This window comes from Pangasianodon hypophthalmus, chromosome 8 (assembly GCF_027358585.1).
Source record: "Pangasianodon hypophthalmus isolate fPanHyp1 chromosome 8, fPanHyp1.pri, whole genome shotgun sequence".
Classification (NCBI taxonomy): Eukaryota; Metazoa; Chordata; class Actinopteri; order Siluriformes; family Pangasiidae; genus Pangasianodon; species Pangasianodon hypophthalmus.
The window spans coordinates 29,986,576-30,009,458 of NC_069717.1; the positions used below are offsets into that span (position 1 = coordinate 29,986,576).

The window sequence follows — 22,883 nt, forward strand, 5'->3', positions numbered from 1 at the left end:
AAGGTCAGATTCAAAGCACTGTACATCACTGCTGTTGTGCAGGAAGCTGGTCCCGGAGCTGAAGCAGTGAAACGCAGCTCAGTCTTAAGCACCAGGGCCAAAGAGTGCAGTGCAGGAGTGGTTGGTTCTGGGATCGGCCCATCAGAGGGCGGGTTCTGTCCCGGAGAACCACTGCAACGTACCTCCCATCCTCCAGAGCTCCACCTCCCCTGAACTCTAGCCAGCTTCTAAAACATGCAGCTCATCTCGTCTGCCCTATTTAGGAGAAAGATCCAGAAAGTGCGTGTAAAGTGTAAATTTAACTGAGAATGCACTGATACTGCTGACTATTCGTCTACGTGAACAGCTGGTTATTTTATTAATGATATTTTAAATGGATTTAGATGGACCACTGTGGATTTAAAATAGAAGTCTGACTAAACTCTCAGCTTTAAAAGCATTGTGTTCTTTGTGTCTGTTATCTAAAAGATCATTTATTCAGTCTGCTGTAGTTTTTTTTTTCTTTAGATAAAACAGATATAACTTGTGAACAAACACAAAAGTGGGTTGTGAGAAAAGGGACTTTTTTTGGGAAAAATCTAATGAAACTTGAAATATCAGTCTCATCCTACCTGCAGCCCGTGACCCAGAAGTCCACCATCTTTAAGGACGGCAGCAGTTTGGAAAATGTGCTCTGAATCAAGAAATCAAGAAATACGGAGAGACACGAGTCTTTTGGTTCAAGGACAGGTGCTTCCTATGAGGAAGTCTTTTTTATTTTGACGTTTGACGTAAGCCTACGATATAAACATTCCACCCCTCCTAAACACCTAATTATAACACAAAATAAAAAATATATATAACACAAAATACAATAATAAGAACCAAAACCACAAAATTAATAATCTTAATTAAATAAACACTGGGAACAAATAAAACTTGCAGATCCATTGTAGAGTTTAAACAGCTGAGAAACACATCATCAATAACTGAATTCACTGAACAACTCTACAAACATCTACATCTACATTCAGTGAAATCTGAAGGAATCAGGCGATTCAGATTCAGCTAAAACTCAGCCATATGAAGCTTTGTAGTGACTCCTGATCATATTTAATATTAAATCATAAGCAGAGATGATGAAATCATCTGACTCAAAAGTTCTGAGTCATTCCAAATGTAGATTTGAAGAAAGTGTTCATGGATTTGAAGCTTCTGAACTCGCCTCTGAAACAGTGTGTTCTGCAAAGACCAATGCAGATGTTACAGATGTCAGTGTGCTGGAGAGAGGAGAATTAGCTTAAACATTACGGATGCTTTTGTGTGTGTGATCTTTATCTTACCTAAAGATACAGACTGTGAAGTTTGTTTTGCAGGACATTCTGGAAAAAAAAACAAAGCAACATTGCTTTATTACTTCACTCTTTAAAAAATTGTCTTCTTCTTCTTATATAACAGGATAATGTTTCTTATATAACAGGATAATGTTTCTTATATAACAGGATAATGTTTCTTATATAACAGGATAATGCTAAACCCTGATGGTGTAATCTGAAGAAGGCACACTGTTACAGCTCTATGGATAAGGACATCACAAATAAAAAAGCTTTTTCTAGGTGAAGTGCAATGCAAGTTCTTAAAAGCACGTTATCACAAAGCAGTGTTGAGTTCTGGACTGTGATTGGTGAAGGTGTTGATTAGTTTTCTATAACACTCAACTCATCCTCTCCCTCCCTCAGACTCTCATGTTTCTGCTCGGATATCAGCTTGTCTTTCAGACATCTCATCATGGATGACAGCTCACCAGCTGAAACTTAATCCCACCAAAACTGAACTGCTGTTCATCCCATGTGATTCATCCCCATCTCAGGATCTTGCAATCTTGCCTTCAGTTACCGCACGCAACCTTGGGGTAACCATGGACAATCAACTGTCCTTCTCCTCTCACATTGCTAATCTAACACGCTCATGTCGATTTCTCCTTTATAACATCAGAAGAATTCGTCCATTTCTCTCCTCACAGGCCCCTCAGGTGCTTGTTCAGTCCCTTCTCATTTCAAGACTGGACTACTGCAACTCACTCCTGGCAGCTCTGCCTCTGAGCGCCATTCGTCCTCTGCAACTGATCCAGAATGCAGCTGCACGATTGGTTTTCAACCTTCCTAAATTTTCCCACACCACCCCATTGCTGCGCTCCCTCCACTGGCTTCCTGTAGCTGCTGCATCAGATTTAAAACACTGATGCTCGCCTACAAAGCCAAAAACGGACCAGCACCCACTTATCTCAAAGCTCTTATCACACCTCGAGCGCCACCACGCTCCCTCCGATCCTCTAGCACTGCTCGACTGATCCCTCCATCTCTCAGGGTACGAGGAAGACCTGCATCGAGACTCTTCTCTGTTCTGGCACCAAGGTGGTGGAATGAACTTCCCCTAGATGTCCGAACAGCCGAGTCACTGGCAGTCTTCAAACGACGGCTAAAGACTTACCTCTTCATAAAATACTTAAAGTAGCACTTTCACAAAAACAAAACAAAAAAAACAAAAAAAAAAAAAAACCTCCCCAACAGAGTTTTGGACTGATGGTATTCCTAGTTTGTGACCTAGTGAGCCAGTATCAGAATGTATTTCTGATAGACTTCAAAGCACTATTGTAAGTCACTCTGGATAAGTGCGTCTGCCAAATGCCATAAATGTAAATGTAAATGTAAATATAACAGCAGCTCTGACAGTAGTGAAGCTGTAAATCACAGGTTTATATTAATGCGCAGTAATTAATGGATTATCTGATCAGATATTAACGGATGAGGAAGTTAGCAGTCTGTCGTGTTTCCATGCGCAGTTCTCTCAGTTCTCCTGCGAACTCAGACGTGCTTGGCTCACCGTGGATCTCCACGCATATCTCACTGAGAGAATGTCACTCTACTTGCATATCTCTCTCTCGTCTCACTACACAGCTAGAAACCCCTGATGTAGAGAGCGAGGTGCAGATCCCACCTCCGTATCTGGATTTGGTAGAAGTGAAAAAAAAGCCTCTAAACTTCCTCCTCATCACTCATGAACCTGCTCTATCAAGCTTCTTCCAGGTGCCTGATCTGCTCCAGGCACGAGCTCGAGGTTACCTCCAGGCTTTAGCAATGTACTCATTACAGAGATCTGAACTCCATGACAGTCAACTGCAGGTTCCCTTTTCCTGTAGCTCCTTCTGCTCTTCAACAAGTAAGGGGTGCTAAGATTTTCATAATATCAGCATTAGCAAAGGAGAAGAATGGAAAAAATGTGCTTTTGTCACCACATTTGGACATCAGGAATATTTGGTAATGTCTTATGGTTTTCTTAATGCTCCTTTTGGCTTTCATGAATAAAGTTCTCCAAAGTGTCATGTACATGCTTCCCAGAATGCACCACAGCCTACAGACATGCGGCCAGGGACTGGACTTCCTATAGCACAGGAACAATGTCACGTTCACATTCACCTGATTACCGCTCACACACACACACACACACACACACACACACACACAGAAACCATTCACAAGGTATCATCCTGTGTTCCTTTGGGTCCAGACACACAGTGTTTTGATTTCCTGGTTATGATCTTGCTTAGTGTCCTCTGATTTGCGGATTGTAATTTTGCCTCATTAAGTCTGTTTGTTCATTTCCTGACCTTCGCATTGGTTTTGACCTCGCTACAATCCTGTGTTTTAGATTTGTTTGCCTGTGAAAATAATAAAGCCCACCTTTAAAAAGAGTTGCTTGTTTTTGTAATTGTCTTTATAGATAACATATTGATCTTCTCACCCTCAGATGAGGAACATGTACAGAAAGTGCTCCAGAAACTCACGTAAAAAAAAAAAAAATCACGTTTATATCAGGATGAGGAAGTGTGAATTCCACAAGGCCTCAAATTCATTCCTGGGCTAAATCCTAGATCATTAAATCCTAGCACTAACATCATGGACTCATGGACTAGACACATGCAAAGAAATGCTGTAGAGTAAAGACGCCTTCAAAAATAATGAAATTAAATGTTTCTACATTAAAAAATCCTATAAAGAGCAGTAAACAGTAATAAATGAAAACAAAGTCAGTATTTAATGTTCACTTTAAATAAATAAAGCAGTATCTGAGGTGCAGTGTGTGCAGGTTTATAAGGAAATGAGCTGGAAGTGTTACTGAGCATCTTGCAGAAGCAGCCACAGTTCTTCTGGAGACTTTGACTGTCGACTCGCTTCTTATTTCTGCAGCGAAACCCAGCAGCCTTCATTATGTTTTTATCTGAAAAGTGTCTCTTATGGAATCTGCTGCTTTCTTTACTGACATACAAACATTTTTCTGTAACGTTTCATTTTGTGCTGGAAAACTAATGTTTGGAATCTAAAATGTTTTTGTACTGAATCAATAATGTAGAAGTCAGAAAATAAAACTCTATAACAAAGTTTGTACTAAAAAAAATAGAGTGCCAAAACTTTTGCATAGTACTGTACTTACATCGTTTCTGCATGAAGGTGTTTGTATATCTCATAAATATCAGTGCAGTATCAGTCAGAACTGCACTTTACACTTTACAGTTTGCTTTTCTTGCATTGTGCTGCGATTTTATTTTATCATCTTCTTTTTCTGCTTTACTGTATATTTCTACCTGCTCTTAAATAATCTCAATATCATTAAAAGATCCGAACATAGATCTAGATCTAAAGTGTAAAAGTGCAGAACTATTTCATGCTGTTGGAACTGCTGTGAGTCAGACAGTCTGTATAAAGCCATCAGACACAGAGCTTTAATAAACATGTAGTGTGGCAATAGTGCATCAGTTTCATCACACCAACCCAGTTATGGTTATTTACTCTATCACAGCACCACACACAGAGTTTATAACTTCTATAAGAAGTTGTGTATATATCTCAGATTTCCATTTCCTCCTGTCCTTGTTTTAATCCAGGATCTGTGTCATGTCCATTTTATTTTTTAGTGCAGAACTACTAAAACTCTCAGTTTATTCTCTCCGTACTGACCTTTAAACCTCAGCATGTAATAAAGAAAACCAGCGACGGCCAAAACGATTCCCAGCACCAGGAGAAAAATGCCGATAATCAGCTTGTTCCTCTCATCCGCAGGAAGCGGAGGCGCTGTCAAAGCAACAAAAAAAGATAAAAACCAGATCCCTGGTTAGCTGTGTTTCAAATCCTTGTATGACACCGAAGTTTGTCTAAATGGACATAGTCATGACCCAGTTTCATGTCTTTAATCACACTGGACTGAACTGTAAAGAAGAACAGCAGAACAGAAGGCAGGTTCTCACCCCAGGTGTGTATGTGTGGTCGTGTTAAGCTCTCGTGCTCCACCATGCAGGAGATGTTCTCTCCAGGTCTCGGTACGTACTCTAGATAAGTGTGGATCTGATAGTACCAGTCTCCATCTGAAAGCTCATCTGTGGAGGAAACGCCCTCGCTCACGACCTTGCCGTCTCTCAGCCATGACACTTTGATTCCACTTGGGAAATAATCGTACGCAGCGCACATCAGCATGGCCGGGAGATTGTCAGACTCAGATCTCAGTGACCTCACTGTGACCTCGGGCTTCACTGAGAAACAAAATGTGAAACCAAACCAAAGTGAAAACTGTGGCTTTCTTTTAAATGGAAGTGATATAACTGTATAAACCTATAATAGGAAAAGAGAAGAAAGAAAGAAAGAAAGAAAGACAGAATTAAGTGAGTAATCGTTTATTGCCGTATACTGTATATAGTAAGAGTACGTGGAACTCTTACAGAGAAACGCCGATGGTACAATGCAGATGTAAACAATACAGAGCATAAAGAAGTACACATTACCTGTCTACTACAGTACAGTACACACAAAGTGCAAAAAACACTTGTATATTTCCATATATACAATACTTTATAACACAATATATTACAATCCAGTACACAACCTTTGTGTAATACGGACTGTGACATTGACGTTCTGAGCAGAATACAGCAGGTAGAATGAGGTAGAATGAGGTGCACTTTTTAGGTTCTCTGAAGTAAAGTCAGCTGCAACGTGACCGCTCACAATAGCTGGTGAGAAATCTACAGAAATGGACAAAACAATAGAGAGAATACTTTTCTGTTGCACCACTCAGAAGCCGTGGCTGTGGGGATTTGTGTTCATTCAGCTACAAGAGCATTAGTGCGTAAGGAGTCTCCAGTTCCAGTTCATCCCACAGGTGTTCAGTGGGGTTGAGGTCAGGGCTCTGTGCAGGACACTCGAGCTCTTCCACTCCAACCTTCACACACCATGTCTTCATGGAGCTGGCTTTGTGCACAGGGGCATTGTCATGCTGGAACAGGTTTGAGTCTCTTAGTTCCAGTGACACAAAGCATATAAAGACATTCTACACAATCGTGTGCTTCCTGTTTTGTGGTAACAGTTTGGGGAAGAAGCACATATGGGTGTGATGGTCAGGGGTGCACATACTTTTGGCCATATATTGTAAGATATTATCTCCTTTTGTCAGAAGGGTAAAATGCTGTCTGTACGTCTTTAGCAAGATTGCAGTGATTAAAATCTAAAATCAGCTGAAGCAGCACTGTGTTGTGATGACGTCATAGCGTGTGCTGCTTGAGAAACACCAGTAATAATGAAGGCCATGGAATTATAAGCATTAATAATAAGTAACAGCACACAAACAGTAAAACAAAGAACTTTGAGGAAGCTTTCTGTAATGTATTGCTATCTTGGCAGCGATGATCAGGAATAAAAAGGAAAGAAAAGAAAAGAAGGAAGTAATGTAAGTGTATATGAAGTTGTTAATAAGAGTAGGTGTTATTCTGTATTAAATAACAATCGGATATTTCTCTACCTGTCTTCAGGACGTTACTGAAGAGCTTATCTTTGGTAGCACTGCAGAATTCTTTGATATAGTGATAGCGGCTGTTACTGTGGTTTTGATTCAGCGAGTTTGCCTCCGTCACGCCGTAATCTGTGTATCCTGTGTATTTATCTGAAGTGCTGTTGTATCTCAGATACTCGACCTTGTTGAAGAACCAAGAATAAATGAATTCAATGGTGCTGGAATCTCTGCTGTAATAGCACTGCTTGAATCGCTGTCCATAGTAAGCATCTACTGAGAAAAACAACAACATTACAATTAGCATCTGATGGAATTCAGTAAACACTGCAGATTTTATATATCCAACACATACAGTACATCCAGTGAGGGGGAAGAAGACATGCTTGTTTTTATTTAATATACTTCCAGTGCATATATCCACTTCACATTCACACACATAATGTCTTTTGACTTTTTACTTACAAATATGAACAAAAAAGCATAAACAAAGTTATTTTTAAAAACCGAAAGTGAAGATAATCTCAGTTACAGTTAGAGTTTACTGCATTTCTGATTGATTTATTCTCACTGCTTACCTGCTTTAAAGGTAAATAAAGCCAACAGCATGCAGAGAAGAGACGGAGCGCACAGCTGCATTGTGTCTCATTAACACACACACACACACACACACACACACCTGCCTGAGGAGAAACAACACGACTTATCTCCATGTAACAAGTCACTTTATTGTGCTCCAGTCATGTGTTGGAATTTCACTTTCAGTACACGTCTAATGAGTTTGATGTCACGCCTCAGTGGGTTCCTTGTACAGAGAAGTGTTCCTGAAATGGTTCCTGAAATGGTTCTAGTCTAGAACACTCTGTTGTCAGGTTCTACACTGATCTGTATTTTTTAGGATTTCTACTGCTAACAGTTTTTATCCATAATAAATGTCAGAAATTATGGCGTGTACAGAATATTCTGCATTTTTATAGGCAACAATTATTGCATAAAGAAATTGCACAACATAATTAATACAAAAACGAAGTGGAGGAAACTATTTACTTTTTCTCAAAATAAAAAATTATTCCTTGTTCCAAAATTATTGGCACCCCTAATGAATATCTGAAATGAGTGCAAATTGTTATTCAAACTCCTCTCAGTCTCCGGAAACTCTATTCTCTATTGCTGACATTTTTCTAATATAAAAATAATATAAAGATGTAAACAATATATAGATAGTTAAAATACCATTACGCACAACTAAACACTTCAAAACACAGAAACAGCTGATTTGCCAGGAAGTGAATCCGTGATCATATATATGCACTTTTAATTTAAAGGAGGGTGAATACTTATGCAAGGCAGTGTATGTAATTGTTAGTTATTGAATAGCTGCATCTTTCACTCTTCACACCACTCCAGCTGGTTAATCGAGTCATATCCTCATTTCATTCATTACGATGACAGAGTGATGACATGGAGAGATAAGAGCTCTACAATCGGATAGACACCGAGACTCAAACAAAAGTTCCTGCTCTGTTAGAAAACCATTTTTAAAAATACGAGACCCAATAATCAGGCGATGTTTTACTCGGTACGTTATCGCTGTGCAGTTACTGGAGCCATTTACAGGCTTTAGTAAAACTTGTGCATTTGTAAAATCATCTGGTTGTTCTGTTAAGAGGAAATTAAAACTTTTAATTCTTGCTTTTTCATTTTCTAGAAAGGAAAAAAGAACATTTTGGAATTTTGATAAGAACAAAGGGAAATTTCGATAAGAAAAGTGCGGACTAAAAGCTTCAGTGAGTAAAATTTCAGTATCCGATGATAACTATTATCTATTTTCTTTAAAAAAAAAAAAAACAACTGAGGACGCAACTAAACTGAAACTGAACTGAAGTGAATTTTAAAATGAACAGAGTGTGAAATGTTCCCCTGGATTGTGTTACTGTGAGCGCAGTTGGACCGTAAAGGTCAGAGCATGCTAAAGTCAGATGATTGATATTGATATCAGAGTGCAGATCATGTGCTGGTGCTTTTCAGGTTTTGTGTAAAAATAAAAGCTTTTCACACTCCAATAAAATCAGCTTCCACCACAACAAGCCTCAACTGTACCTAACCACTTTCCTTCTCTTTCTGCCGAGCTACACTCCTGAGCTGCTGGTGATCCAGACCCCCCCTCCCTTCACTCTGGACCTGTCCACCGGCAATGCTTCACACTGCCACGAAGACGCTTCAGCTGTTTTCCATGGACTACACAAACACACATTGTACACACACGCACACTACAGTGTAAACCCATATGAGGATGGGTTCTCTGTTGAGCCTGGTTCCTCTCAAGGTTTCTTCCTATCACCATCTCAGGGAGTTTTTCCTTGCCACCGTCGCCCTGCTTGCTCATCAGAGACGTCACACACACACACACACACACTTCATTTTACTTTTGTTTGTGTAAAGCTGCTTTGAGACAATGACCTTTGGAAAAAAGCGCTATACAAATAAAAACGAATTGAATTGAATTGAACATGCAAGCAGATGAACTAACCTCAGGTTTCATCGTGTTTATAAGTGCGATAAAGTTTGAAAGATACTGTATATTATATAAAAAATGTTTATAAACAGTCACCTGTATACTGTGTCAGACCAACCATGGAAAAAAATCCCAAACAAACACCGAAATTAGCTGCACAACTGAAGAAAATAACCACATGACAAACAGCTTCCCTTTATTCTCAACTACTCAAAAACACAGACAAAACCCCCACAACCACACAAAATGGCAGCTAAGCTCTACACCCGGCCCCTGGGATAACAGACATGACAATATCTACACAAAACAAAATATATACAACAAAATATAAACAAACCCACAGGGGGACAGGTTCGTCTCGGCGTGTGGAGCATAACAGGTTCAGATGATGTGATGAGATAAAACACTGATCGTGTAACTCTGTGTGTGTGTGTGTGTGTGCGTGTGTGTGTGTGTGTGTGTGTGTGCGTGTGTTTCACCTGATTTTCACTGATTCCAGTCACATGAGAAAGAAGAATTTTCACAGAATTTAAATTGTGTTTATTAATTGTGTTTTCACAGTTAGCTGGAATACTCGAGTCCACACCCAAGCCTGGTTTGAGGGCCGAGGCTGATCGCAGTCAACTCTTCTTTCACACTGAAAAATTCCGTGCGATCCATGGATCGATTGCACAATTCCAAATTACGCATTTGTGCATGCAGGTTTGCTAAACGGTAGGCACTAGGCTCACCCATTTATTGTTTTTTTTTCCGTACCATCCCTGAAGGAGCTAAGAATAGTCATCTTCCTGAATGCATGACGTGCGCAGGAAGAGCTGCAAAGCAGGAGCTGTTCTCATATCAGAAGCTTTTTACTGTAGCTGTGCAGACTGACATGTGACATGCATTTTCATGAGGTTCTCAGTGAGAACATCACAAAGTTGAGCAAATTACAGCAGTCCAGTCCTGTGACAGTCTGTTTCTTCATATCACTAACCAACCAATCAATCAACCAACCAACCAATCACCTGATTCCACACCTGATCAGCTTCCACACCTGATCCAGACCACACCATGTTTCAATCAAAGCAAACCCCAGACCACTGTTTTCAGAAGGACCAGGGATCATCTCTCTGGACTGCTCACAGGCTCCAAAAGAGCATTCACACTTCACCAAACTTAAAGAGGCTTTAACAGCTCAGAGTCTGGGAAAAATACCAGCGTGAAAAGACCTTAAAGTAAACGCATGAAGCATGAAAAGAGCAACTAAACCATGTTAATGCTCACAGAGACACCGTCTGGAACAAAGTAAAGTGAAATCACAATCATGGAAGTTATTAACAACCTTCATCCATTCCTCTTCCTAAGGGTTCCTAAGGGTTCACCCTACAGCACAGCTCCACGAAGGATTCCAGCTGAAACAGTGCACACAGTAACCTGAGGCTGGGTGAGATGTACACCAGGGCTTATCACCACTAATGACACAGACGTCTCTAGCAGAGTGAGAGCTCTACTGCAATTTTATAAAAAGATGGCAAAGTTCTCATAGCACCGGTCCGGGATCTTCTCACGGTCTCTCTGCCCAGGAGAACGAGATCCTGCTGTCTCTGGATGATCTGCCAGACTTTGTGTTCTGCGTTAGGTGGCTGATTAAGAGTCTCTCTATGGTTCCTTTGAGGTTTCTTCCAGAGCCACCACATCAGGGGTGAAACCAGTGCCTCAGTTCCTCCAGTTCCCTGGTTGAGGATGCCCTCTGGTGGCCTGGTGGTGAAATGTTCACTGTGCTGCAAGAGAAGAATTAACTCAGTCGTTAAATGAAGACACCAAACATCCAGTTCACTTTAGAAAGGTGAATGTGAATGTATTAAAGCCGAGTGATATTCGTGCAGTATTTGGATATTGGGATGGTAGTTGTGTGTTGTTTACTGTGTGTGATGTGTGTGTTGACCAAACACCAAGAGAAATTCCTAATACATGTCCATGTAAATGTTGAAAGAAATGATTTTGATTCTGATTGTATAATCAGTGAAGAGAATTGTGATATAGCTGTCCTTTTCTGGGAGAGAGGTGGGAGAGAGACGTGTGTGTGTGGTTTATTGCATCCTCTGTGGATCTGTTTGGACATTCGTGAGGACTGGAGTGAGAGCCACTGGTCTGTAGTCGTTTACGCAGGGGAAGTGGATGTATGTGGGATGTGTGTAGAAATTTCTAATGTAAAATAAAAAAATAATTTCAAGGGGTGAAATTCTGGTCTCTGCTTGGCGATATACAGAGATTGTCCACTAGATGGCGTCCTGATCTTATTTTCACAGAAGGTTTTTCCACAAACAGCATGTTGGTTTACTAATCAATCATCTGAAGCAGATTGTCAGTATTTCAGTATTTCAAGTATTTGAATATTTCAATAATTTCCATCAGAAACCTTAGTGTTATTCCTTAATATTGCATTTTAATGTCTTTAATAGATAATTAAATTTTTTAATTCAATCATTACAATATTTCATTTTATATATATATATACATATATATATATATATATATATATATACATATATATATATATATATATATATATATATATATATATATATATATGTGTGTGTGTGTGTGTGTGTGTGTGTGTGTGTGTGTGTGTGTGTATAATCATTATTTATGATTTAATGGGAAACTCGATATAACTGATGAGATCAATGTGATACACAGACAGGAAATAATCAATGTTATATTAAAATATACAGTGTAATTACAGATTTATTAAAATAAACTGTAAAGAGAAACAGTAATGCGTGTAATTACACTGAATTATTTGAATGCTTTATTCCTTATTTAGTCATAAAATTGTTTAAATATAAACAGTGAAGTGCTTAGAATCAAAATTTTTATTTATATCATTTGTACAGTGTAAAATCTGATCTCTGAATTTCTTATTTATTCATTTACAAATGTACTCACAGAGCAGTGCATGATATAACGTACAATAAAAACATCTAACTTTAGACAAGATGCAGTATTTAACAATAACATTAAATAGTGTTATGCAAAAAAAAAAAAAAATGTTATTTGCCAGAAAAGTAATAATGTAAATAAGATGCTAATGAGAGACAAGAAGACACAGAGTGTAAAGGAGAACTGAACACAATCTCAGTTAATCTCAGCTGAGTTCAGAGATATAAATATAATTCTGCACTCTGATTGGTCAGAAGGTGTTGATTAGTTTTCTATAACAGCAGCTCTGACAGTAGTGCAGGTTTATATTAATGCGCTTGTTCTAATACGTTATCGTTTCTATAGCAACAGCTCATTCACAGGGACGTGTACAGCGCACGCTCCACGGATCACAAACACATAAAAACAGCGTGTGGAATCAGTGAAGATTTCTGTAAGGAGATGTTTAACATTTATGGAAGGAGTCTCCAGTGCCAGCACTTTAAGATTTCCGCTAGCTGTAAGAGGAAAAACACTTGGAGTGTGCTGTTATAGGAAAATAATCAACTTCAGGGTGGTGACTTAACAGAAACATGATGCTGAATGACAAAGAACATTCCGGTGGCTAATCCCAATATTCCTACAGCAATTCCCACTGCAAACACCACCGTCGGAGTTACACTCGGAGTTTCAGGTGGAGTTACCACTGATTCATCTGTGGAACACACACACACACACACACACACACAGAATCAGTGTTATAAAGTAAAATAAGATGAAATAGATCCAGTGAAGAGGTTTCTCACCCCATGTTCTAGTCTGAGGCGAGTCCAGAGCTTGATGCTCCACCGTGCAGCTGTATTCATCTCCTTCATTCGGAGAACTCGTCAGTGTGGAGAATAAATTGAAGGTTCCGTCGCTGTTTATTGAAAACTGGCTGATGTAAACTCCCTCTGTCACCGACACACCGTTCCTCGTCCAGTTCACTCTGATGTGTGGAGGATAGAAGTTCTTTACGAAGCAGATGAAGATATTTTTTTCTCCAGGAACCACGTCGTGTCTTGGGTAGACGCTGATCTCTGGAGGATCTGAACAAAAAACAAGTCACAAGTCACATTTTTAGACAAAACAAAATTGTGTCCTTAATAAAGTGTCCACTGAGTGAATATCTTTTTAACACACAGAGCACACTCAGTATAATGAGTATAATTTTTCTTAAAGTAGTGACATTAATTATATACGAATAATGTCAAGTACCCTATAACGAAACATTTGTTCTGGTTCAAACTTTGACTTTAAAATATAGAGGGAAAATAATTATGTTAATAATAATAATAATAATAATAATAATAATGCAGTGGATATATAAAGTCTACACACCCTTGTCATAACTGCAGGTTTTTTGTGATGTAAAAAAATTAACCAAGCTGAATCATATCAGATCTTTTTCCACCGTTAATGTGAAATAACGACATTCGCATGAAAAACCCACAGAAATGTTTTAGGGGAAAAAAGAAACCTCCTCTGTCCTGAAGATGTCAGAAAACTTAAAGTTCCAGCTTTACCTCTGACTGTTACAAAGCACTGACACTGGAGACTCCTTCCATACATGTTACATAAACACATTTCTCCTTACAGAAAACTTCACCACATCACTGCTTACACACATTTATTTAATCTGTTATTGGCTGTACAGGCAAAGAGCTTCTGAAGCTGTATAAGGTGAGATATATATATAAAACGTCTTAATGAGTTTGTTTTATTTCAAGTAATTAACTTTACAGCTAATAAACATGTATTTTTGGTTCTTATTACCTGTGAAGCAACAGTCTTTATGTCTTATATTTGTATCAAGAGTATTTAAGCCCTGACCTGAGCAGCTGACCTTCAGGCAGGGAACAATGTATTGCGTTCAGACTCACGAAGCCGACTCTACTTTAACACCATTACAGCAAACTGCTTTACACAATAATAAAATTAACGTCATTACCTCTGGGCTCAGATGGCCTGCCGATCGCCGCTGTCACATTTTTGATGTTCTGAATGCATTCAGTTCTTTTAGCAACGGCAAAGTCATACAAGTCCTCAAAATCAATCGGGTCTGCAAACGGAGGAAGTCGGCTGATTTGCTTCTTGGTCTTGTAATCTATCAAGACTATTTCATCCTGATCCAGACTGTATAACAATATAGCTTCATCCATAGAGTCACTGCAGCCAGACAGTATGGTGAACTTGTATACAACTGGGGGGAAAGAAAACAAATATTTTTCATGCTAAAAACCTTTGTTGGCATCACAATCCACACATCACACAGTTCTGTGCAAAAGTCTTAGACACATGTAAAGAAATGCTGTAGAGTAAAGACGCCTTCAAAAATAATGAAATTAAATGTTTCTACATTAAAAAATCCTATAAAGAGCAGTAAACAGTAATAAATGAAACAAAGTCAGTATTTAATGTGACGATCCTTCACTTTAAATAAATAAAGCAGTATCTGAGGTGCAGTGTGTGCAGTTTTATAAGGAAATGAGCTGGAAGTGTTACTGAGCATCTTGCAGAAGCAGCCACAGTTCTTCTGGAGACTTTGACTGTCGACTCGCTTCTTATTTCTGCAGCGAAACCCAGCAGCCTTCATTATGTTTTTATCTGAAAAGTGTCTCTTATGGAATCTGCTGCTTTCTTTACTGACATACAAACATTTTTCTGTAACGTTTCATTTTGTGCTGGAAAACTAATGTTTGGAATCTAAAATGTTTTTGTACTGAATCAATAATGTAGAAGTCAGAAAATAAACATCTATAACAAAGTTTGTACTAAAAAAAAATAGGGTGCCAAGACTTTTGCACAGTATTGTAGATCTATTACATTCATCTACTTACACACAGTGTTCGCTGGCAGAATTGTCAGAATGACGAGAATCACACAGAGCTTCATGATGTTAGATTCCACTGTACAGTAATGTGTTCAACCTGCCACTGTAGAGCCTTAATATTCACACCCACACACACCCACACACACCCATACACACACACACACCCATACACACACACACACACACACACACACACACACACACACACACAGGAGTAATAGATATCATTCCTTAAATGCTAACCTATCACATTCTCTGTTTCCTGTATCTGGTTTAAAGAGGATCCAGTTTTTCACTCTGACTGCTACAGCGGGGGGCGTGGTCGAGCTGTGGGCGGAGAGGAGGCGGGGTAGGTGACGCGTGATGATTCTCACCTGTGTCTTATTACCGACAGTGTACTCATTTGTGTCTCTTTGTGCTTTCAGTGACTTCCATAACCAGAGAGAGAGAGAGAGAGAGAGAGAGAGAGATACAATTTTTTTACTTTTAAGATTCCTTTAATGCATCAGTTTAATGCATCAGTTTAATGCATCAGGTCTGTTGCTAAACAGACTCCTCACCCACACCCACACCTTCCACCCAACAACCCCGACTCCCTTCAGTCTAAATTTCATTATAAGCCATAAATCTGTATGAAAAGTCCACAATCCCATTTACAGTAAAGCCGTTCTTGCAGCTGATGTCCATTTTTCTTAATTAAACCTTCTGGTTTTCATTTTTTGTTGCATGTTGTGCTGATTTTACAAATTTTGCAAGGAGTTTGTCAGTTTTCCTTTGGTCAGTTCTAAGAAACGGGTAATCTGTGAGAACTATGACACTGGCAATGGCGAGTTATTGGCAGTTAAAGTGGTGTTGGAGGAGTGGCGGTATTGATGGAGGAGGAAACACACCCATTCGTAATCTTCACAGATCACAAGAACTTGGACTACCTCTAGACAAATGACTGAACTCTTGCCAGGCAAGGTTGGCACTTGTTTTTGCACATTTTCAGTTAACGTTGTCATAAAGACCAGGTTCTAAGAACACCAAAGCTGACTCCATGTCATGCAAGTATCACACACACTGTGGACTGTCTGCCTGTGTTTAATCATATATATATATATATTATAATATATAGAATGATTTGTTAAAAAAAACAGTAATGGTGCATGCTGCTTTTTTCAGAGATCATCTTTAATTCAATAAACATCACATTTTTGCTTGTAATGCAATCAGACATAATTAGTACATACAGTATATTTAGAGACTTGGTAATTTTCAAAATTGATTAATAAGCAAATATGGTGAAACACAAAGCAAGAATCAAGACAAGTAAGACACAGTAACTGAATACTGTACTGAATGTTTATACTGTATTATAAAATTACAGATTTTATTTCTTTTACAGAAACCTGATGGGTAGCAGTGGTGGCTCGTCCATACGTAGGTGCAGGAGACGCAAAGCCTAGGGCCGTTTCTTTGCTATAAGTGGTGTAAGCAATTGCGTTCGGCCTCTGAACCACCGAGGCAGCCCCGTGAGATTTAAAACAGATAAATAAAAAAAGGCAAAAAGGTTTATGCATCAGACATTCACAGGGAGTTCAGTGGTGTGAAAAGAAACTGCAGTTTACATTAGTGAATTGGGCAACTAACGTAACTAACATTGTGCTGGTTTTGATTCTTTTTTTTTTCCCATTTCTTTTTATTAGAGTTTTCCAATATACAACACTGTCTCAATATGCAAACATTAGTTATACAAGAATTCACAAGTGTTAATAAATGAGACACGAATACAAAAAAAAAAAAAAAAAAAAAAAAACCCGAACAACAGCAACAAAAACAAAACAAAAATAAAAACCTGCACATACCATATCAAATTAAAATGTTGCCTTTTACTCTAATGTTGAAATATTCAATAAAAGGCTGCCAAATGATATTGAAAAGACCTTCTTTTTGTCTCAATGAGAATTTGATTTTCTCTAGTTTTAGATGTTGCATTGTGTCCCTTAAAACTTGTATGTGAGTTGGTGGATATTTACTCTTCCAATTTAATAGAATTAAACGCCTGGCCAATAAAGTAACATAACATAAAACATTCCTTTGTTTGAAGTTTAGACATAATCTATCATCAGGTACCCCAAACAGTGCCAACACAGGATCCATAGGAAGCTGTATCCCAAGTACTAGTGACAGAGTTTTAAATATCTCTGTCCAATAAAGGGTGATTTTGGGGCATTTCCAAAATGTATGACCTAAAGATGCAGGGGCATGTCCACAACGCTCACAAGAGGGATCCACTCCAGGGTATATCTTGAATAACTTTTCTTTCGAGAGATGTAGTCGATGTAGAATTTTAAACTGAATAAGGCCATGTCTACTACAGACTGAGGAGGAGTGAACCCAACCCTGAGCATCTTCCCATCGATTTACTGTAATATTTGTCGATAAGTCCTCATTCCACGCTTCCCTCAAATGGTTCAAAGTGGAAGTACAGTCAATCTCTGAGAGGCTGTGGTAAATTTTGGAGATAGACCCCTTTTTAAGTGGCTCTTGAAGAAAAATTTTATCCATAGCATTTTCTTGTGGTTGACTAGGAAAGGAAGGAAAGATCGTCCTCACAAGGTCACGGATTTGTAAATATTTAAAAAAATCTTTACTATCTATATTAAATTTAAGTTTCAATTGGTCGAATGTAGAAAAAATCTTGTTGGTAAACAAATTTTCAAATGAATGAACACCCTTGGAGTCCCATATTTTAAATGTGTTTTCTGAAAGTAACTTATGGGCTTGATTATTAATCAATGGTGTCTGTATTGAACAGCAGTGCTGGTTTTGATTCTTGATGTAATTGGAAAATGTTATTGACTAGCTAGCTAGTATCTAACATTGTTAGGCTAATTAAATAGCTAGCTCATTACTGCTAGCTATGACAACTTTAGCCAGGTGACTTTAAAGATAATCACCACTCGGGTGACCGAAACATCACAGAGAGTGAAGAAATTATTTTTCCTAAAGCTCTAATGATCTGATTTGTCAGGGCTATAAGCACAAGTGGAGCAAAAGTGTTAGAACCTATTGAAAGTGATGCAATACATTTTTAAATCAAACTCAACTTGACTATATATAACAGGCTCATTTCCCCCAGTCACGTCCAAATGATGTTAGCTAAGATTAACAACAAGGAAGGAAGCACAGGTATCAAGTGTTAAAGTGACTTGTAATTACTTTGATTTATTTTTTATTATTGTATTTATTTTATATTATTTTATTTGTTGTTTAAAAAGTAGTATTTGACAGATATAAGCTGATATTCTGTTGATTTGCTCCCTTTGCTGCAGCATGCTCACTGCGCAGTTTAGCTCCATAGAGTTATTATTATTGCATCTAGTGTTCAAAAAGTTTCTGATCTCACTGTGTACAGCAGGAGTATGCTAAACACCTCATTAATGTATTCATTCAACCCTTACCCCTTAGAGTTTTATACAGAAGATGTATATAAATACATTAAAGTCATTTTATGTGGACATTGTAGTATGTTCTTGATTTGAAGCTTCTGAACTCGTCTCTGAAACGGTGCTTTCTGCAAAGACAAAAGCAGATATTACATTAATTTGGTATAAAGTTTAGGATTAGTTTAAACAATTCAGATGTTTGTGTGTGTGAGATCTTTGCATTACCTAAAGATATAGACTGTGACTGTGAGGTTTGCTTTGCAATACGTTCTGTAAAAAAAAAACAAAAAAAACATACATATAAAAACATACAAATATAAAAAACTATAAACGGATAACAAGCATGACATGTTGGTTTTTAATAAATAAATAAATGTAACTGTTGATAAATTGCTGTGATATAAATGGAATAAAACACTTCAGGACACGCTGTTATAGAAGAAAATCTCAGCTTCAGGATGGTAACAGTAACTCCACTTCATCACACCACAAACACATATAGAGTTACAGTATATATGTACAGTCTTATATGTCCTGAAGTTATCTGGATAATATCTAGATTTTTGTTTATCTTGTCCATGTTTTAATCCAAAGTGCTTCTAAAATGCTTGGTTTATTCTCTCCGTACTGACCTTTAGATCTCAGCATGGAATAAAGAAATCCAGCAACAGCCAAAACGATTCCCAGCACCAGGAGAAAAATGCCAATAATCAGCTTGTTCCTCTGATCCACAGGAAGGGGACGATCTGTCAAAGCAACAAAACACACAAAATTCTGATTCTACTGCCTCTTATATCCTCAGTTAAAAACACTGACTAACATTTTTCTCGGTTAATGCACAGTTAACACCCAGATCCTTTTATGAAGCTGAAATTTGCCTGAATCTCCAGTTTACACACATAAGTACAATATATGAATATATGTCTCTAGAACACACTGGACTCCTGATAGTAAAGAACAGCAGAACAGAAGGCAGGTTCTCACCCCAGGTGTGTATGTGTGGTCGTGTTAAGCTCTCGTGCTCCACCATGCAGGAGATGTTCTCTCCAGGTCTCGGTACGTACTCTAGATAAGTGTGGATCTGATAGTACCAGTCTCCATCTGAAAGCTCATCTGTGGAGGAAACGCCCTCGCTCACGACCTTGCCGTCTCTCAGCCATGACACTTTGATTCCTTTTGGGTGATAATCGTACGCAGCGCACATCAGCATGGCCGGGAGATTGTCAGACTCAGATCTCAGTGACCTCACTGTGACCTCGGGCTTCACTGAAAATGAACAACATAAATACGACTTAATGCTGAGGTCAAACTGTGTCAGTGGGTTTAAAAGGAAGTGATGTAACTGTAATAAACAGATTAATATAGGAAGAGGAAAGGTAATAAGAGAGGGCATTATTCTGTGTTATTAACTCTTAGACAGGTTCCTACCTCTCTTCAGGACGTTTGTGGAGTATTTATCACTGTTATGTTTACAGAGTGTGTACACATAGAAATAGAGACTGTTTTTGGGGTCTAGATTTAGTGATTCTGCCATTTTCGCTCCATAAACTGTGTATCCTGTGTATCTATCCGTCGTGCTGTTGTATCTCAGATACTCAGCCTTGTTGAAGTACCAAGAGAAAATGAATTCGATGGTGACCAGATCCCGAGTGTAGTAGCACTGTGCATAGAATTGTCCATAACAACCGTCTACTGAGGTAAAAAAAAAAAAAACAGATTTAAACATTAAAATCTGAGGCAAGAAAGAAAGAAAGCTAATGTAGGATTTGTAAAAAGATATTTAATCTTTTAAAATCATATTTAATATGTATTAAATTAAATTAAAACTAAGTGAATTCCAAAAAAAAAAGTTGCTCTTAGAAAGTCAGTGGAATTAAAATGGAATCTCTAAATGCAAATTTATTATAACATTTAAAATGTTTACTTGTGATTGATATTTAAGCAGAACAGAAACTTTTCAGTTTAATAAAAAAACTCTATTTGTGAATGTGACCGTGGTTTTGTGAACCCTGGATATCCAGCAAGGGTGAAGTTTAATACCCAGATATTCTCCCGTGCATGTGTGCATATGCCGAGCCCAAAGTTACTACAAAGTCATGTTTTGACAGTGTCATAATACTCACTATAAACACCCAGTGCTGTCAGGAAGTGGTAGTGGAGGCGGATGCAAGTGCGGGTAATTTATTGTGGGAAAGTGTGAATGGATATGAGGCAAAAAACATACAGACCATAAGCAATAACGTGGCACACACAACAACAAACGACAACCACAACAACAGAACTTTGACAGTGAGATGCAGAAAAACTAGAACTTAAATAGTGGTGCTAACAAGATATAACGCCTCACAGGTGAGAGGGATTAGGGAACGTGTGACCAGATGATGTGATGTGCAGGAGCTGAAGGGTAGTGTAGCTCTGTGCCATTCGGCGCTACCATGACAGAAACTCCCCTTAATGCGTGACTCCTGAAGCATGATATACAGTTATGAGGGGTCCTGGACAACCAGGCGAAATTCTTCCTCTGTGTATCTGCCAGTGTCAAGGCCAGACATTTGCTATTTGTGGTGTGGGTGAGCACAGAATCGAAGTCTAGACCTGTCAGTCCCCGTCAGTGAGTCTGTAAAGCCCTCACATTGGGTGCTATCATCTTAGGAGATAGATGGAGTTCCCTTTGATTTTTTTTTAATGCTACTTGTTCTAGTAGGAAGGAAAGCACAGCTTTTGGTCATGTAATGAAGTCAGAGTGAGCAGCTGGCAAAATACAACAACAGCCTAGTTCTCTCAGACCCTGTGCCAGCAGTAGCAATTCTAGCTAGCAATTACAGCAATGGAGAAGGAATAAAATACACTCGTCATGTTGGGAGAAGAAGACAGAAGCAAAACTGAAGAGAAAAGAGTTTATCAGAGCTTTGTAGCTCCACAAGATAGCTCTGAATCTTACAAGCAGTCCTGGCACAGAGACAGAAAAGGAGCCAAAGTAAAGTTATGTTTGGTTCTTATATAGAGACTACTATATTACTGTCATAACGCGACTTCGCGGTAAAGGCACATGCAAGAATATCCAGATGTTATACACCACCCCTATTATGCTGTTATACACCACTCTTAGGAAGAGAGAAACAGAACTGTAATTTTCAGTGAAGGAACTCTAAGCTCTGTGCCTACTGTGACATTTACACATTACAGCTAATCCATCAAATTACAGTCTTTAAAAACTGAAAGCGTTTCTGTTCTTTAACACAGGCACTGATCATGTTCTTATCTTTAAACTTTTGATTCTGATAAAAATCAGCAAATAAATTATTGACAACTCCCAGTTATATTCAGAGTTAGCAAAATTCTGATAGATTTATTACTGCTTACCTGCTTTAAAGGTGAATAAAACCAGCAGCATGCAGAGAAGAGACGGAGTGCACAGCCGCATTGTGTCTCGTTAAACACACACACACACACACACACACACACACACACACACACACACACCTGAATGAGGAAGAACAATACAGCAACTTAAAAAAAGGCTCAAATCACTCAGGAGTCACTCGCTTTATTTTGCTCCAGTCACATGTTAGAATTTCACTTTCAGGAAACAGGGTTTGGTGTCACATCTCAGTGGATTCTTTCTATAGTTAAGGGTTTCTACAGTTCTAGTTTGGAACACTCTGTTGTCAGGTTCTACACAGAACCTTTAAGGGTTCCACCACAGGGACAACAACAGATCCCTTATGTTTAAGGCTCTTAAGGTTATATAAAGTTCTTATTACAAATATGTTACAGAGTGATTGGCAATTTTGGGGGAAAAAATTTCTGTATAAAAATTCCATACAAATGATTAGAGAAATTATTTGTTTTTCATCAAACAAATATTTTCTGAAACAATGTTTTGGTAAAAAAATATTGGCACCCCTAATGAATATCATGGCCAGCAATAAAATGACCACAAGAGGAGTGAGTTTCTAGCAGGTTGTATTTTCTATGAACCCAAAAGTTTGCATTACGCAGTCATATGATCACGCTCCACTGAAAACATGACATCCAAGCAGTCAAAGAGGTACTGGAGTAGAGAAAAGACACTGGGTCTTATTTCAGTTTGACCTGAATACGTTTCTGCTTTATTACTTTATTTACTGATGTTGATATCAGTGTCCAGAGTGAAGAAACTGAGTGCAAAAAAAAAGCTTTTCCACGCTCTATGTTTTCACAGAACAAGGAAATTAAAATGTGTTTATTGGGGGGTTTTATACTTAGCCTGAATACTTGCACCCATGCCCAGAGACAACTTTGGGCTTTTTTGGGGTGGGGCTCATAGTCTCAAATTTGCTTTCACATTTAGGCGTTTCTTCAGAAC

At 38.4% G+C, this 22,883-nt stretch overlaps 2 protein-coding genes across 2 annotated transcripts; both read right to left on the bottom strand.

Annotated features, from left to right (window-relative positions):
• Positions 1-733: 733 nt before the first annotated feature.
• Positions 734-21,987, bottom strand: LOC113545993 (uncharacterized). The gene is made up of 16 exons (XM_053236341.1): positions 21,899-21,987; positions 19,964-20,227; positions 19,520-19,801; positions 19,168-19,281; positions 18,761-18,805; positions 18,609-18,663; positions 14,223-14,407; positions 13,039-13,320; positions 12,877-12,947; positions 10,860-11,091; positions 7,392-7,457; positions 6,826-7,089; positions 5,282-5,563; positions 4,995-5,108; positions 1,323-1,361; positions 734-1,221 (listed from the first exon to the last, which is right to left on the bottom strand). Exons 1-16 carry the CDS (start codon positions 21,957-21,959, stop codon positions 1,178-1,180), a joined length of 2,400 nt encoding a protein of 799 aa, XP_053092316.1. The 5' UTR covers positions 21,960-21,987; the 3' UTR covers positions 734-1,177.
• LOC113545995 (H-2 class II histocompatibility antigen, A-Q alpha chain-like) lies at positions 12,177-15,175 on the bottom strand. The gene is made up of 4 exons (XM_026945678.3): positions 15,112-15,175; positions 14,223-14,474; positions 13,039-13,320; positions 12,177-12,947 (listed from the first exon to the last, which is right to left on the bottom strand). Exons 1-4 carry the CDS (start codon positions 15,164-15,166, stop codon positions 12,802-12,804), a joined length of 735 nt encoding a protein of 244 aa, XP_026801479.3. The 5' UTR covers positions 15,167-15,175; the 3' UTR covers positions 12,177-12,801.
• Positions 21,988-22,883: the final 896 nt, after the last annotated feature.

What these genes read in the sequence shown, in the direction of transcription:
- LOC113545995 (XM_026945678.3), bottom strand. Translation starts at nt 15,166, where the DNA reads ATGAAGCTCTGTGTGATTCTCGTCATTCTGACAATTCTGCCAGCGAAC. An exon ending in TCTGCCAGCGAACACTGTGT is followed by an intron (nt 14,475 to 15,111) that starts GTAAGTAGATGA and finishes CTTTCCCCCCAG; the next exon opens with TTGTATACAAGTTCACCATA. An exon ending in CAGGCCATCTGAGCCCAGAG is followed by an intron (nt 13,321 to 14,222) that starts GTAATGACGTTA and finishes TTTTTTGTTCAG; the next exon opens with ATCCTCCAGAGATCAGCGTC.
- LOC113545993 (XM_053236341.1), bottom strand. Translation starts at nt 21,959, where the DNA reads ATGCGGCTGTGCACTCCGTCTCTTCTCTGCATGCTGCTGGTTTTATTC. An exon ending in GCCTCAGACTAGAACATGGG is followed by an intron (nt 12,948 to 13,038) that starts GTGAGAAACCTC and finishes TGTGTTCCACAG; the next exon opens with ATGAATCAGTGGTAACTCCA. An exon ending in TTACATGCTGAGGTTTAAAG is followed by an intron (nt 1,362 to 4,994) that starts GTCAGTACGGAG and finishes TTTTTTTTCCAG; the next exon opens with AATGTCCTGCAAAACAAACT.